Source organism: Pan paniscus, chromosome X (assembly GCF_029289425.2).
Source record: "Pan paniscus chromosome X, NHGRI_mPanPan1-v2.0_pri, whole genome shotgun sequence".
NCBI lineage: Eukaryota > Metazoa > Chordata > Mammalia > Primates > Hominidae > Pan > Pan paniscus.
The window spans coordinates 120,106,331-120,124,130 of NC_073272.2; the positions used below are offsets into that span (position 1 = coordinate 120,106,331).

At 41.9% G+C, this 17,800-nt stretch overlaps 1 protein-coding gene and 2 long non-coding RNA genes across 6 annotated transcripts in view; 1 reads left to right on the forward strand and 2 right to left on the reverse strand.

The window, feature by feature from the left end:
• Nucleotides 1–4,019, reverse strand: part of CUL4B (cullin 4B) — a 35,536-nt gene extending 31,517 nt beyond the window's left edge. For 2 of the 4 annotated variants that reach the window (XM_008976739.5, XM_063601661.1), the window contains exons 1-3: nucleotides 3,888–4,019; nucleotides 2,600–3,142; nucleotides 443–558 (exon numbers count right to left, since the gene is read on the reverse strand). In XM_008976739.5, the coding sequence (XP_008974987.1) occupies nucleotides 443–558; nucleotides 2,600–3,142; nucleotides 3,888–3,915 (687 nt within the window). In that variant the 5' untranslated portion in view covers nucleotides 3,916–4,019. Of the gene's footprint in view, nucleotides 1–442; nucleotides 559–2,295; nucleotides 2,423–2,599; nucleotides 3,143–3,887 lie in introns of those variants that run through there. The other 2 variants (XM_063601662.1, XM_014343543.5) reach the window with 2 other exon arrangements.
• The window catches only part of LOC117977718 (uncharacterized), a 40,534-nt gene continuing 26,070 nt past the window's right edge, over nucleotides 3,337–17,800 (forward strand). The window contains exon 1 of the long non-coding RNA XR_004668886.3: nucleotides 3,337–3,400. This is a non-coding gene — a long non-coding RNA (uncharacterized LOC117977718). The remainder of the gene's footprint in view (nucleotides 3,401–17,800) is intronic.
• LOC134729786 (uncharacterized) overlaps nucleotides 13,695–17,800 on the reverse strand; it is a 28,935-nt gene continuing 24,829 nt past the window's right edge. Inside the window, exons 2-3 of the long non-coding RNA XR_010111215.1 lie at nucleotides 17,101–17,180; nucleotides 13,695–14,521 (exon numbers count right to left, since the gene is read on the reverse strand). This is a non-coding gene — a long non-coding RNA (uncharacterized LOC134729786). The remainder of the gene's footprint in view (nucleotides 14,522–17,100; nucleotides 17,181–17,800) is intronic.

Genomic DNA, 17,800 nt, shown 5'->3' on the forward strand with positions numbered 1-17,800 from the left:
AAAGAAATGGCAAAGTCTACTATTAAGAAGGAGGTAGAATAAAGGATATGAATAATATCTGCATGTCTTGAGGCCTTTCCTATGGGTAGGTAACACAACTAAGAAATAATTATCACAATAGAATGACATGTCACCAGAAATCATCTTTGGGATTCATGCTATAGGATTACATTATAGGTAGAACTTCTATTACACCAAGGTACACGTAACTGTAATTTCTTATCAGGAGGGTCAAATATAAGCACAACTTATACCGGTATGACTGTACCCATGGTTTATGTGAGAATACGTGGTCTAATTATAGAGTTCATCAATTAATGGAGAAACTAAAATTAGAAGGGAACCAAAAGTCTACTTAAGAACCTATTTCAGAAAGCAAAATCCATATACATCCCACCTCAATTTATGTTAATCAAATCTGGTTATGCATATTAATACATACCTGGTAGAGTTCTTCTAAATTGTACTTAATTGAAGTACTATTCTGAATAGCTTCCACTGCTTCTTTCAGTTTTTGCCAGGTTTCATCTGTGTAGTTTTCTGGTAATTTAGGCTTATCTAGATGATATGTAAAAGGTTGGTATCAGAATACCATGTCAGATACAGTAACCAAAGATTCATAAAATATAATAGCATTACTATTTTTAGGGTAAATTGTGATCTTTATAACTATTACACCTAATCATTAAAGTAACCACTGTATTTAAGCTTAATATAAAGAATAAAATTTGAAATGCCATAATACTGTTTAAGTCATTTTGACTCACCTATTAAAATTGAAGGTGAGGTTTTTCTCCTATTGATTGTATTGCTTCAAAAAAATAAAAATTCAAGAATGACCATAAAAAATAACAATCCTGATCTTATTTCATCATGTGTAAAACCTAAGTCGACATGAATTTTTAACCTGAGATTTAAAGTACTGTCTATGTGCAAGGTACTTTATAAGCCTCTTAATCTTCCCAACAATACCCTGAGGAATCTATTTTACAACTGAGGAAACTGAGGCTGGAACTCATTTAGTAAGCTTGCCCAAGGTCATCATAGCTAGTCAATGGCAAAGCTGGGATTCTAATTCAGGTCTGTTTGACCCCCAAATTTATGCAGCATCTATAGAAATGGAAACATCTTAACTCAGGTTTTAAACTACATTTACGAGCAGAGTGAAATTTTTAAAGACTGAAAGAAATGACTCCAGAAACCATGTTGCATTTTCAGAATAGAAAGAAACATCTTACTCTAGGCTTTAAACTTCACTGACTAGCAATGAGTAGGGGGAAAAAAGTTTTAATTAGAACATCCAAATGCCTTAATAATATGCTTTTATTTTAGGAGGGAGAGAAAAAAATCTCTGAAACCAATTTGAAAATGCAACCAGGATCATAACTCATTTAAAAATCTTTAGCTACAAAATCCATATATTTTTAAGTGAAATAATGAAAACGTTAGTCAATTACAATTCATATTGACTTCAGAAAGCTCTACTATTAAATCAGAAACTGAGAGCCTGGGTATGGGAAGGTAGTGATATAAAAAAGAAAGGGTTAAAAATAGACAACACCATAGCCCTCTGCTTGAGACAAAATAGAGCATACTCCTGATTTCCACACAATGTTAAAAACACAAGCATAGAGAACCTAATCTTCTCAATACTAATATTCAGCCACAAAGCACTTATCTCATATATATTACTTAAGTTCATTCATTTACTTCTCTATTTAATAAACACTGTAGCACTGATTACCTGGCAGTTAAGGGTGTTGAAAAAGTAAGTCAGAAAAACAGAAACACATTCAACAAATAAAAATTAATTCAGCTCAAATACATTTTTAAAGATTGCTGTTTATATTTGCCTCAATGTATTCATAATACTCTCCTCACATATCTCAAACACGGTCTGAACAAATTTTCCTAAAAGCTGCAGGTCGATACTTTAAAATCCATTTTAGTGATGGAAAAAATAGATGTAGTAATTGTTCCTATCTTTAGACTAGTGGTACACAGAGTTACTACTTCTGTGTATACACAATGTTTTTCACTTTCAAACCCTACCTTTGGAAAGAAATGCAGAGAACATAAATTTTTCTTCAAATATTCCTTCCAAATGAGTTTCATGAATACAGTATAAATCTAATTATAAATCTTATTTGAGCATAAAAAGATCACTATTGCTACCTGCATTTCTAGGCATTGGATAATGTGGCCTACTGAAGCATAAAAATAAAAATCCCAGCAATGCCAAGGCTCGCTATGCACCTGAAATAAATAAATCTCTTTGGAATACAAATTTCTCACCTGTAAAATCCGGATCAATCATACCGATTGTCAGTGTTATAAGGAATAACAGATTAAATACAATAGGTTGAAAAAGACCTCAAAATACTGCACAGAAACACCCGGTGTATGCTTCAGCACAAGGATCCTAACCACCCCCGGAAAATGAACCCTCCACCAAAAAAGGACCTCCCCTCCACCTCATTGATTATGCATAAAACATTAGGCCACCTCCAAACTGTTTAATATATTAACATAAATAGAGCACGTGACCCCTCGAGTGTCAAATCCTTATTAGGTGATTATGGATTTTGGCCTTGGTTACCTTTAAAGTTCTTGATCACTAACTTCTTAGCAGAGCCAGGTTTGCTGTTAGCAAAGCTAGAGACGGTGGTAGAAGATTTGGCTAGGCCGTTTGCATGATGCACCGAAGCCACAGAAGAGATTAATATACTCTTATTTTTAAGTTGCTGCTGCTGAGATGTTGCAGCAGTTGGTGAAGATGAGGAGGAGGAGGAGGAGGATTCCTCAGCCATCTTCGCATCAAACCCTACAAACTCCAGGGTGTCTTCAAAACGCAGCTTCTTCTGTATCGGTACGTGGCTGGAAGCAGCCACTGAAACCCCCAGGCAGAAGGACGAGGTTGAAGGGGATGCCGAATCCCTGGGTTGTAAAGGAGGAGTGGAAGAGGAGGAAGAGGTGGAATCAAAGTCTTCTCTCTCGTTACTACTGTTACTGCTGCTACTGCTGCTGCTGTTTAACTTTCTCTTCTTGGCAGAGGTGGGCGGAGTGGTGCTGGTATTACCATCAGTGGCAGATCTGACCTCCTGAGCAGCAGCAGCAGCTGAGGGACTGGGGGAAGAAAAACCTGTTGGAAACATGAAAATAGCGGGGTCAACAGGCAGAGGAGCATCAAAAACCTACGTTTATATGCCTGCGTGCGTGTAGGAGAGAAGGTAGCAATGCTAGAGGGGGAAGGGAAGAAAGAAGAGAGGAGAAACACAGAGGACGAGAAGGAAAGTGAAGGGGGGGCTACACCGGGGGAATGGGAGGGTTTGGGAAGGCGGATAGGCTGACACCAGGAGTGAGCAGAACGAGGGGGGAGAGCGAATGAGGAGGCAGACAGGTAAACGGCCGTGCCGTCCCCCTCCCCTGCTTTTCGATCTCTCTCCCCCCCTTTCTGCAGGAGCGACTCAGCGAGTCTGTGAGGCTGCAGCTCCTCCTCCTTTTCTCCCTCTCCCTGGGAGGGGAGAGGCTGTGGTTGGGGGAAAGGGGGAGGGGGAAAGAACCAGGGCTTGTTATTGTCAATAGCACAAGAGGCTAAAGATGGCGCCATTTCCGGTCACGCGGCGCCGAGGGAGGGGCGGTGTCAACCTCAGGGAGTGGGGGTGAGGGAAGCGCTGCAGCCGCCCGGGGGGCGGGGGAGCTCGCGCGTGAGGGGGCGGCTGGAAAGGGGCGGCTAAAGTGCCCCAGACGCTCGCGCTAGTTCGCTCCTGCTCCCGCTCCCCTTCGCGATCCCCATTCCTGGCAGCGCCTTCCTTCCCTGGCCCACCGGGAACTCCCACTCCCTCCTTAACGGTCCCGCGGGAAGCTTCGCGCCGCAGCGCCCTTACCGGAAGTGACTGGGCAGACACTTTTCATAGCGCCCAGATCCCGAAGCCCCCAGGTCCGCAGGACTTGAGTGGGGGGGGGGAAGGGGGGAGGGAGAAATTGGGGGGAAGAAAAGTGGATAGGAGGAGGGGGCGGGCCTTCGAGACACCTTCGGAGCTCCTGATTGGAGCTTTCTGAAGGCGAGGGGGTGGGGGGGTGGCGGGAGGAGCGGGAAGGAGCCTCGGGGGAGGGAAGGTAGTGACGGCGAGGGGCGGAGTGAGCTAGCTGGGAAAACGGAGGAGGAGGAAGAGGAGGAGAGAGGGAGGGACGGAATAAAACGTAAGGGTCCGGGAGAATAGAAACTTTGAAAGAGATAAAAGAATAAGGAGTGGTTGCAAGGCTAGGGGAGTAACCCTAAATAGAGGAAAACATAATCATGCCATTATGCCCGCTGCTGGAGAGGAATGTCCCTATGTTAAGATAGGAAAGGAGAAGAAAACGAGCTAAGATAGGAAGAAAAGGACTTTTTAATTCGGTGCCGGTATAAATTGTTTCTCTTTTATTTCAAGGCACCACAGACCCAAGGCTGAATAAGGCCTGAATTTTGATGCCTTTCTCTTTCATGTAGCTGTAAATCCTTTTATCTTACTACCAGGAGCATTTTCTAAGCTGGCTGGCCAAATTAAGGGTGTATTCTAAGGCGAAGAAATGGAAAGGTAACTAACCCCTCACCCACCCAGCACTATGCCCAGGATCGTCCTAACCCCCACTCTATCAGTCCTTAACTCAGTAATTTATAGACCCAACAAAGCTAAGACCCACTTCCTTCTTTTGCCAAATCTCAGTTTACACGCTGTCCCAAAGGAGACATTTTAGAACCATATCGGCAAAAGTCAGTGTTTTCTACTAATGTGTTTCATGACCCCATGCTTTACAATTGATTACTGATTTAAAAAATCTTTAAATTTGGTTAAATTAGCAACAATAAACCTTGTAAATTCCCTGTTGGGAGTTTTTACTTAACCTTGGGGCATTCTCAGAGGGAGGTAACACAATATCAAAAACTAAATTTGCCAACCTGTTGATCATTCTAACTGCAAAAGCATTCAGTTAGCATGTATGGTAAGACTATGCAAGGTCTCTGCCCTTGAAAAGCCAGTAGGGGAAGATAGTTTCAAAACTAATTTCCATAACAATAATATGACATATATACAAAGTGCTGTCAGAAGAGGCAAAACAAGAAATTTGGGAGAAATCTGGAATAGGAAGAGTTCTACAGAGATTATGTTTATGCTGTGTCTCAAAGTGGGAGTTGCCAAAAAGACAAGAGGGAACAGGATGAAAGGCATTCTGGGGAACGGAAACAAGGGCAAAGCAAGGAGTGAAAGGGCCAGGCCTGTTTATGGAAACATGGAAAGTGCAGTGAGGCTGGGAAGTAGGATGTCTGGCTGGGAGTAAGGAAGATGAGGCTCAAAAGTGCCTGGCACACCAAGCTTAGAATTTGGAGTCTACTCTGTAGGCGATCATAGATAGCAGGGAGACAATCCAGCAAGCAGAGCTTTTACAAACCAGGGGTGACAGGATTGTGAGTGGAGTAAAAGCAGCTTGTATGGTATACCTTGTGATAGGTGAATCAGAACCCTGCAAATAAATCAACTTTCTAACTTTGTTTAAACAGGCCCACTTGTTTTTGTGTCTTGAAAAGTCCCTGATTAAAATGCAAATCAACCTTTGGCATTATTAGACAATATCATTGCTATTTGATGACAGCCTGCTGAAAGCAAGGCTCTAATGGAACTTAGAACCGCTGAGAAGGGAGACAGGGGCCTGAAAGGAGACAGATGGAAGCACTCCTATCTGTTTTGAATATACCACATAGTTTTTTTCATTTTGTTTTGTTTTGAAGACAGAATCTTGCTGTGTCGCCCAGGCTGGACTGCAGTGGTGTAATCTTGGCTCACTGCAACCTCTGCCTCCCGGGTTCAAGCGATTCTTGTGCGTCAGCCTTCTTGAGTACCTGGGACTACAGGCATGTATCACTACGCCTGCTAATTTTTTTTGTATTTTTAGTAGAGTCAGGGTTTTGCCATGTTGGCCAGGCTGGTCTCGAACTCCTGGCCTCAAGTGATCCGCCTGCCTCAGCCTCCCAAAGTACTGGGCCTACCATATAGTTCTTGCTGCCCAAATAGAAACAGTGAACTCTTAAGGCCAGGAAAGACACCTTAATACATTGAACTTTCCTTTATCATGTCTCACAGTTCACAAAATGCTGAACCACTGTAAATGCAGGGTAAATGCTTATTGAATTGAGTATTTCATTGCATGTGAATAAAATAATGCTGTGTCTTTATAAGGGAGGATTAACTGACTCATTTTCAGGATTTAATGAACAAGGTTGTTCTAATTCATGTAGTTAAAATCTTTAGGAGGGTATATGAAGTGCTAGCCATTTTAAAAAATTACAAATATTAGTGCAACTGAAAGGGAATGGACATAAAGATAAGAGAAAGCTGCTTTTGCCATACAAAGATAAACTTTTCTACTAACCTAAATGATAGCTGAGTCCTGTTAATATTTAACTACATTCTAGTAATAATAGTTCCCTATCTCACATGGTTATCTAAGCCCTTCAGTCTTCTGAGTTATATGTTGGTTTTAAAAAGCACAGATCTGGCCACGCGTGGTGGCTCATGCCTGTAATCCCAGCACTTTGGGAGGCCAACATGGGTGGATCACATGAGACCAGGAGTTCCAGACCAGCCTGGCCAATATAGTGAAACCCCGTTTCCACTAAAAATACAAAAATGAGCCGGACATGGTGGTGTTCACCTGTAATCCCAGCTACTCAAATGGCTGAGGCAAAAGAATCCCTTGAACCTGAGGCAGAGGTTGCAGTGAGCCAAGCTCACACTGCTGCACTCCAGCCTGGGTGACAGAGTGAGACCTTGTTACAAAAAACAAACAAACAAACAAAAAACAAGGCTAGGTGGCTCAGGCTTGTAATCCCAAAACTTTGGGAGGCTGAGGCGGGCAGATCACCTGAGGTCAGGGGTTCAAGACCAGCCTGGCCAACATGGTGAAACCCTATCTCTACTAAAAACACAAAAATTATCTGGGCACGTTGGCGGGTGCCTGTAATCCCAACTACTCGGGAGGATAAGGCAGAAGAATCGCTTGAACTCAGGAGGTGGAGGTTGCAGTGAGCCGAGATTGTGCCACTGCACTCCTGCCTGGGCAACAGAGAAAGAGTCTGTCTCAAAAAAAACCAAAAACCTTCCAAGTTGGTTTGTAAAATATCTTTTACATCAAGAACCAACTAATTGAGGCTAGTTGAAGAACATAAGCGTATATTCTGTACACCCAAATGTTTGCCAATCAACGTTAAACACATTCTCAACATTAAAATACATTTTCAAGGTTGAACTCACGGGAGCCACACTAATCAAGATGTGTAATGTAGGACACCATACAATTATAGCCATTATCAGACTAAACCAGACTGAGCACTTAACACATATTCCATATTTAGGATCTTTCATCTTGTGAGTTCAACTCATACCTTAGAAACATTAATTAAACTTTACAATGTTGCCACATGAGGTGTAGTTATTATTGGCCACCTTTAACCAAGCTGTTTATAAAGGTAAGTATATGTGTAAAGGAAGAAATACAAACAAAGACAGGGAGCTAGCTTTTACAATGTCAATTCCTTTATTTCTGTGGACATCTCCCTAAAAAGGCAGAGTGTAACCCATTTCCCCTTTTTGATCACAGGGATTCCCCAGGGTGCTTGGGGAATCAAGATGTGTAATGTAGGACGTCATACAGTTATAGCCATCTGGGGTGCTTTAGGTCCTCTCCAGATATCTCATACCAGTGGCTTGCCACTAGACAGACACTCCTGGAAGCCTTCCTATCCAATGGGTGGGATTTTCCTTAGGAATGGGAGAGACTGCTTGCCCAGGAGAATCTGAAGATGTTTCTGAGAATGCATTAAAAAAAAACAAAAAACAAAAAAAAGCAAAAACCAAACCAAAACAAAACAGAAAAAACGGCTGGGCACAGTGGTTCACACCTGTAATCCCAGCACTTTGGGAGGCCAGAGTGGGTGGATCACTTGGCCAGGAGTTTGAGACCAGCCTGGGCAACATGGCGATACCCTGTCTCTACTAAAAATACAAAAATTAGCCAGGCCTGGTGGTGCACATCTGTGGTCCCAGCTACTTGGGAGGCTGAAGTAGGAGAATTGTTTGAACCCGGGAGGCAGAGGTTGCAGTCAGCCGAGATTGCACCACTGCACTCCAGCCTAGGTGACAGAGTGCAAAAAAAAAAAAAAAAAAAAAAAAACAAAAAAAAACTGCTAGGTAAAGGGCAGTCCATTTACTTTTTTTTTTTTTTTTTTGTCTGAGACAGTGTCTCGCTCTGTCACCCAGGCTGGAGTGCAGCGGCGCCATCTCGGCTCACTGCAAGCTCCGCCTCCCGGGTTCATGCCATTCTCCTGCCTTAGCCTCCCAAGTAGCTGGGACTACAGGCGCCTACCACCACGCCCGGCTAATTTTTTTTGTATTTTTAGTAGAGATGAGGTTTCACTATGTTAGCCAGGATGGTCTTGATCTCCTGACCTCATGATCCGCCCGCCTTGGCCTCCCAAAGTGCTGGAATTATAGGCGTGAGCCACCGCGCCCGGCCCAGGCAGTCCATTTTCTTCATCCACTTTTCTGAAGGATCATCTTTGAAGCAGGAAAGTACAGAGAAGGCAAACTAAGCAATGCTGAGATAGTAAAGATTGTATCATAATAAGGGCTTTGTTATGCTATCAACACCAATGGGCTGCTGAGGAGGCCAAAGCTCAAGCAAAAATAATCCAACTACACAATGTGAATTCATCCGTTTCCCATCCTGAGATTGCTATATAAAAGCAAGGAAAGTAATAACATGTGCTGAACCTATGTGCTAAGTAAAATGTAAATAGATAACACAGATTTCATATGTATGTGTGTGTGTATAGGTATATATATATATATATATATATATATATATATATATATATATATTTGGGTTTTTTTTTGAGAGGGAGTTTCGCTCTTGTTGCCCAGGCTAGAGTGCAATGGCACTACCTCGGCTCACCACAACCTCCACCTCCCGGGTTCAAGCGATTCTCCTGCCTCAGCCTCCCAAGTAGCTGGGATTACAGGCATGCAGCACCACACCTGGCTAATTTTGTGTTTTTAGTAGAGACGGGGTTTCTCCATGTTGGCCAGGCTGGTCTCGAACTCCCAACCTCAGGTGATCTGCCTGCCTCAGCTTCCCAAAGTGCTGGGATTACAGGTGTGAGCCACCGCACCTAGCCAAATTTCATATTTTTAGCGAAATTGTTTATCTTACATCACCTGAAGTTACTGACTTGGTACATCAACCATTCAAGCACTTCGTTCCTTAGCTCACAGATTTTATCTGTCATACCTGTGAACCATCTGGAAAGCAGATTTAAGGACTAAAAGTTAGAGATAGGCTGTTTTCTCTGAGGGTTTGGGAGTGGGGAGCCAGACCAGCCACAGATGACTTCTCCCTTGGGTGCTGCCAAGGACTTGCTTATGGAGTTGCTGGGCCTATATATATATTTGGCGAGCTGATGTGCCATGGCATGGGCCTATTTTTAACATTCTGTTTACTTTATTGATGTCTCTCAAAGTCCCTCCAACCCCACCCTGCTCAATGTTTGATCTAATGGCATTCAGCTTTTCTTTTTCTCACAGACAAGGCCAATTTAGATTTTTTTTTTTTTTTTTTTTTTTGAGACAGAGTCTGGCTCTGTCACCCAGGCTGGAGTGCAGTGGCACAATGTTGGCTCACTGCAATCTCCATCTCCCAGGTTCAAGTGATTCTCCTGCCTTGGCCTCCCAAGTAGCTGGGATTACAGGTGTGCGCCACCATGCCCAGCTAAATTTTTTGGTATTTTTAGTAGAAATGGGGTTTTGCCATGTTGGCCAGGCTGGTCTTGAACTCCTGACCTCAGGTGATCCGCCCACCTCGGCCTCCCAAAGTGGTAGGATTACAGGCATGAGCCACTGCACCCAGTGCCAATTTAGATTTAAATCCAGGGTTCCCAACTCACTGTACAATAGAATGACCTGGGAGTTTTTTTTGTTTTTTAATCTTTACCCAGGTCCAAACCTAGTCAGTCCAATTCAATCAGAATCTCTGTGAGGAGGACCTCAATTATCAGTATTTTTAAGAAGCTCTTGGCCAGGTGCGGTGGCTCATGCCTGTGCCTGTAATCCCAGCACTTTGGGAGGCCAAGGCAGGAGTATTGCTTGAAGCCAGGAGTTCAAGACCAGCCTGGTCAACAAAGCGAGACCCTATCTCTATCGAAAAAAAAAAAAAAATTAGCTGTATGTGCTGGCATATCCCAGCACTTTGGGATGCTGAGGTGGGAGGATTGCTTGAGCCCAGGAGTTCCAGCTGCAGTGAGCTATGATGGTGCCAATGCACTCCAGCCTGGGTGACAAAGTAAGACTCTGAAGAAAAAAAAAAAAAACAGCTCTCCAGGAAATTCTACATACCTCCAAGTTTGAGAAACCATAGTTGTAGATGAAGTAAGTATGTCTTGTGATTTGAATGGGGCTGATAAGCACTTGTATTCCGTTTAATGCCTGAAATTTCATGATTATTTATTCACTCATTTGGATAACACATTGCCTCCTTCTCTAGGAATCCTTTTTTAAAGTGCAAATTAGCCAAGGAGTCTTAGTTCCTAACCCTTTAAGGTGAATGCCTCTTGGAGGAAAAAAGCTAATAGGAAAGTCCTAGGAGACTGGAGGTAAACAGAACTAGAAGAAGCCACTGCAATAGGGAGTGGTGAGAGGTGAGGTTACCAACCAGGAAGGAAAGATTTCTGAGAGTACATTTTGCTGACCTCACAGTATTGCCTAGGGCCAATCCTGCTTTTTGATGACTGCATATTTAAAACCTAATCAAGTTTGACAGCTTATCTAAGCTGCCAAAATCATACTAAAAGAAAATTTAAATATTTTTTATAAGCAAAGCAGAGAGCAGACATTGGGTATGTAGGTTTAGAGCTATCCCTAAATGCCCAACTTTTAAATTATCACTCACCTTAGGGAAGTTTCTATTACCAAGTCATGTATTTTTCCTGCTTCTATTACTAAATGTCCTTTATTCCCACCAACAGCATTATTTCTCTCTCCAATTCCTTTGGTCATTCAACAAAAATGTATTGAGCAAATACTCTCAGCAACGCATGGTGCTAGGTGCCGTGAGGGAATACAGAATAACACAAAATTCAATTTGTAGTTGATTTCACAGTTTTTCAAAGCACTTTCACATACAATCTTATTTTATCCTGATAAACACACTGTGAGATAGATCAAGTACCATCCCCACTGTACAGATAAGAAATAGGCTCAGCAAAGGAAGTTAAAATTATTTGCTAAAGTCACAAAGCACACAGACCTAATTAGGTCCAGTTCTTCACTGACTCCAAATACAGCACTTCCCATAGTTTACAATTTCGTAAGGAGACTTGCCATAAAATAGTCTCAAGTAGTAGACATGTTAGAAAAAGACGTTCTCACTCTCCACTCACCAAGAGAAAAAAATGAAGAATAAGAAAATAACTCCTTTATTGAGATAAGCCAAATCAAAATGCCCAAAAGGAGACCAAGCTTGCATGCAGTTCAGGCCACCATCAAGCAGGTAGGACAAAACAGCCGGCAATGCACATTTAAGGATATGGTGGCAATCTTGTTCTAGAGAATCAGTCTATTCTCTGGCTGGACCCTCAGCCAGTGGCTGATCTTCACAAGAGGTAGAAACTGGCTGCTTCTCCTGGTCAAATCCAGGGAAACAGTGAAGGAACCCTGCCGGCAGACCCATCATGATCTACTCCCTTAGTATACAAAGACAACCCTTGCCCTCCATTCTCAACTGGCAATGTAGGTTTAGAGCTATCCCTAAATGCCCAACTTTTAAATTATCACTCACCTTAGGGAAGTTTCTTTTTTTTTTTTTTTTTGAGACGGAGTCTCGCTCTGTCTTCCAGGCTGGAGTGCAGTGGTGCGATCTTGGCTCACTGCAAGCTCCGACTCCCTGGTTCACGCCATTCTCCTGCCCCAGCCTCCGGAGTAGCTGGGACTACAGGCGCCTGCCACCACGCCCGGCTAACTTTTTATATTTTTAGTAGAGACGGGGTTTCACCGTGTTAGCCAGGATGGTCTCGATCTCCTGACCTTGTGATCCAACCGCCTCGGCCTCCCAAAGTGCTGGGATTACAGGCGTGAGCCACCGCGCCCAGCCGGGAAGTTTCTATTACCAAGTAATATATTTGGTGGGTAAGGCAGACAATTACAAGACAGAGTGACAAAGGCCACTATGAGAACGCAGAGGTGGGACACCTGGCCCAGCCTAGGAGGGTGAGGTGGGGTGCAGTGGAGGAAGGGAATTAAGAATAGCTTCCAGAGAAAGAAATCCAATTTAAATCCCCGAGAGTGAGTGGGAATTAGCCAGGCAAAGGGAGTGAAAGGGAGCAGGGGGCATAAAGAAGGAAGATAGGAAGCACATTTAAATCCTAAAGGAAGAGAGAGTAAGGCACATTCAGGACATTGCAAGGAGACTAGTTATTAGAGTGTAACTTCAGTCCTAACCAGAAACTCTGAAGAGCTAATGAAGGAAATGAAGGCAGCATCCCAATCTCAAGTCTGGTACAGCAATCTTAGGCCTCTTAGCACCAAATCTTACTCAAATACCCTACTTGCTGTTGGAGCTGTGGCTACAGATAACACTTCTTGCCTTGAGCCACACTGGTTCAGGAATTGGATTTAAAAGTCAGGCTCACTCTTAGATATAGGAGGTGAGAATCACAAAGGGGGAGAATAGGGTTTGACACGTGCAAAGTAAGACAAGGGCAGACTTGATAATAAGAACCACAATACTGGGCAACACTACAAAAATTGAGATGAACTACAGCAGGGTTTGGAAACCACAGCCCATGGACCAAACCCTGTCCTTTACCTGTTTTTGTAAATAAAGTTTTATTGGAACATTGCAATATTTATTTGTCTATGTATTTTCTGTGGCTGCTTTTATGCTAAAACAGCAGAGTTTAGAGTTTTGACAGAGACCGTATGGCCCACAGAGTCTAAAATAGTTCCTACTAGTTCTTTAACAGAAAAAAAAATTGCCAGTCCTTGCATTTGAATATACTAACTGTTAAAAACAGAGACATGGCACAAAGGAGAAAGTGATTTAGAACATGCTAAGGATTTTCTATTCCTAGTCTGCATGCAGACTTCAAAGGATGGCAAGAGAATATTCTTTGATAAGAAAATGGCTAAATAAATTGTGGTATAGTCACATAATGAAATACTATACAGCATTGAACAATGAATAAATTACAGCCATGTGCATAAGTCTCAAACAAGGTTATGTGAAAAACACAAATCACCAAATAATACCTACAATTTGATAACTTTTTAAATAAAGCTCAAAAATAAGAAAAACTTGCAGCTATATAATATGATAAAGGTATTAAAGTATAGAAGGAAAATAGCTGGGTGATATGGCATGCACCTGTAGTCCCAGCTACTTGGGAGGCTGAGGCAGGAGGATCGCTTGAGCCCAGGAGTTTGAGACTAGCCTGAGCAACACAGGGAGATAACAAAAAAAAGGGGGTGGGGTGGGGTGGGGGGAATAATTAATATAAGATCTGGGATAGGAGATTGCTCTAGGGGAAGTGTGGGAGGAAAATTTAGGGAAGGGGAATTTAGGTAGATTCAAAAGCATCAGTAATGTTCTAGTTCTTACACACAGATGATAGATTCCTGGATGTTTATTTAATAATTATGCTCCATAAATTACACATCATACATCTTTTGTATGTATTAAAATTACACAAGTCGCCATAGTGTTTGCAGAAATTTTTAAAATTAAAAAAACTAAAAGGTTTTTTTAAAAAAAGTTTCAAGACAGGAAGTGGTGACTTATTGAAGGCAGACCATGACAGTATGCAGAAAGAATAGCTGGCAGAGATAACAAATGACAACTAGGATTGATTTTTGTAACATTTAAGTATACCTTGTGGATTTCTGGAAATTACTCAAGGGCGGGGGATGCACCCTCCAACCTGGTGGAAGAATGGACTCTCTATGGTCCACAATATGGGGACTTAACGTTGTAACCTGTATATTAATCATACAAATCCAAACTTAATTTGTAGTATCAGGACAGTGAGATCTAGAGATCTATGGATTACTTGAAAAGGGGAACAGTGTGTGCAAAGACATGGAGGCATGAGAAAGATCATGGCCCATTTAGGCAACTGTTTACAGGTGACCCTTGAACAATTGGGGTTTAAACTGTGATGGTCCATTTATACACATATTTTTTCAATAAATACAGTCGGCCCTCTGCATGGGCGGGTTCCACATCAGCAATCAAGCAGGAATGGAAAATACAGGATTTGCAGGATTGGAAACCTGTAAAGGGAAGGCCAACTTTTTGTATCTGTGGGTTCCGCAGAGCTGACTGTGGGAGTTGAATATGCACCAATTTTGGTATCTGCAGGGTTCCTGGAGCCAGTTCCCTGCAGATACGTTGGAACAACCATATTACCATGCTGTGTGACTGATGTTCAGTAGGCCTGTGGAGGAATGATGAGAGATGAAGACAGAGAGGTGGGGTGGGTTCAGATCATGGCGAATATTGTATGTCATCCTCCAGAGTTTAGATTCTATCTAGTAGGTCATGGGTAACCACTGAAGGGCATCAAATATGGAAGGGAGTAATATAACCAGAGGTACAGTTAGAAATGTCCAGGTCTTGGCTAGGCGTGGTAGCTCATGCCTGTAATCCCAGCACTTTAGGAGGCCAAGGCAGGTGGGTCACTTGAAGTCAGGAGTTCAAGACCAGCCTGACCAACATGGTGAAACCCTGTCTTTACTTAAAAAATATAAAATTAGCCGGGTGTGGTGGTGCATGCCTATAATCCCAGCTACTTGGGAGGCTGAGGCAGGAGTATTGCTTGAACCCAGGAGGCGGAGGTTGCAGTGAGCCGAAATCATGCCATATAGCACTCCAGCCTGAGCAACAAGAGCAAAACTCCTCAAAAAAAAAAAAAAAGAAAAAGAAAAAGAAAAAGAAAAAGAAAAGAAATGTCCAGGTCTCAACAACCTTTGACTACAAAATAAGGTGAAATCTCCACTCAGTCCCTGTTCCCCAACTAAAACCAGCCCCCAAAGGTAACCTCAGTTAAGTTTACTGATTAAAGATCTTTTTCTATACACTTAACCAACATGCAGTTTTTGCTTTTTTTAAAAAAAGGATCACACAGTATAAATTTTTCTGTGACTTTATTTTTTGCTTAATATTATATCATGAACATCTTTCCTTGTCACTACACACAGATCTACCTCACTATTTTTAAGGGCAACATAGTATACTATATATGGATACATATTCCTATCACTTAAAAAAATCTAATTATCACACGTTATTGTTGTTGCTTTTTTCTGTTACCTTACGTTGCTGGACTGACAATTTCCTTTGTTTCTTTTTTCAACTATTAGTGTTTTGGAAGTTCTACATACTATTTACATTCTATTAATGGTCACGTTTCAGTTCTGTTTAGTTATGCAAATGATATATAAACATTCTTTTTGTAAGAAAAAATTTAAACAATATAGAAGAATATAGGATAAAAAGTAAGTGTTGGTGGTCAGATAAGCATACAAAAAAGAAAAATAAAATAAAATTAAAAGTGTCTTTTACCTGTTAAATTTGGTGCATCACCTTCCTCAGCATTTATGTACATATATACTTGTATATATACAAATAGGAAGCTTTAGTATTTTTTCAAATGGCATAATTACTGTACATATAGCTCTACAATTTGCTTTTTTCACTTAATATATATTAGAGATCTGTCCATGACAGTATATAGAGATCTACCTCATTCTTTTTAAGGGCTGTATACTATTTTACAGTAAAAATATACCATATTGTATTAAACCATTCCCCTATTTTTGGACATTTGGTTATTTCCAATTTTTGTGACTACAAACATGCTCCAATGAACATCCTTGTAACATAAATCTGTGCATGTATAAAAGTATTTCTGAGGATATATTTGAAAAAGTAGAATTGGGTCAAGGGGAAGGTATATTTAAAATTTCGATACACTGTCATATTTACCCTTCAAAAATGTTGTGCCAACATATGATCCCCACCTTCTGAATGACCATTAACTGCCCCATATCCTTAGCAACACTAAATTTTATCAAACCTTAAAGTTTTTGCCAAAATATTACATGAATTCATTCTCACTGTAAAGCAACAAAAACAAAGTAAAAGCAGGAGTGCTCTCTTGACCACCATCCCCTGATCCCAGTTTTCTCTGGGAAAATTTGTTTCTACCTTGCTATTAATTTTTTTATTAATTGTTTCATTACGCTAGATGTTCTGAGGAATTTCCTTCCTTTTCTTTTTTCTTTTTTCTTTTTTTTTTTTTTTTTGAGACGGAGTCCCGCTGTTGCCCAGGCTGGAGTGCAATGGCACAATCTCTGCTCACTGCAAGCTCCGCCTCCCACATTCAAGCGATTCTCCAGCCTGAGCCTCCCTAGTAGCTGGGATTCCAGGCGCGTGCCGTTACCACGCCCAGTTAATTTGTGTATTTTTAGTAGAGACGGGGTTTCATAATGTTGGCCAGGCTGCTCTCGAATTCCTGACCTCAGGTGGTCCTCCCCGCCAACCCCTCCTCCCCCATCACCTGCCCCCCGCTGCCCCAGCCTCCCAAAGTGCTGAGATTACAGGCGTGAGCCACCGCACCCGGCCCTGAGGTATAATTTCATAAGAATTTACTCAAGCTTCCTAGACATGTTGTTAACAATTTTTTTTTTTTTGAGACGGAGTCTCGATCTGTCACCCAGGCTGGAGTGCAGTGGCGCGATCTCGGCTCACTGCAAGCTCCGCCTCCCGGGTTCACGCCATTCTCCTGCCTAAGCCTCCTGAGTAGCTGGGACTACAGGCGCCCACAACCACGCCCGGCTAATTTTTTGTATTTTTAGTAGAGACGGGGTTTCACCGTGGTCTCGATCTCCTGACCTCGTGATCTGCTCGCCTCGGCCTCCCAAAGTGCTGGGATTACAGGCGTGAGCCACCGCGCCCGGCCTGTTAACAATTATTTAGACTTAACTCTTGAGTTTTACTAGTTCATTTACTCACCATCGTCTTTAGAGGTAGTAGCCTCATCATCATTCTCATCTCCTGATCCAGATGACTGTGACATCATCCGTCCTTTGGGTCTACGATAGAAAACAGAGAATTCACTTTTCCAGCAGTCCTCTCCCATATCTGTATAGTGTTATGAATTCATTGACTCTGGTTTCCCAGCCAATTTTATCCTATTTGTTCCATATCTTCAAGGAAATTATCAAAATTTTGGTCTGCTAATCACATCCTTCCTTGCTAACCCTTGCAATTTTAGTGCTATTCTTTTACTTGTTTTTTTCTTCTGTCATTTCAAGCTGATTTGGCAGGGAAAACACATTTGCTAAGATTCTCTTAAATTGGAAGCCTGACATGCCATTTTAAATTACAATGGCTTGAACTCCTACGGGCTTGAATGTCAACAAAACAGATTCCCCTCAAAGTGTCCTCCAGCTATTTCTGGAGGTTCTTCAAAGTACTATCTCACTTATGATCTGAATCAGTCACAAATTTTCTTCTGTTCCTGCCTCTTCTTTAAGCTGCAGTGCTATGGTTGTTGAAGGCCATCTTGTGATCACCACTTTGCTGGGTAGGATCTTCACCACAAATAACTATGACTCTAACGAGCTTTTCCCTAAGTTATCCGCATCACAGGTGAATAAAGGCTGTAACTTTTAACATACCTCTTATAAATATTTGGGAATAACGAAACCTA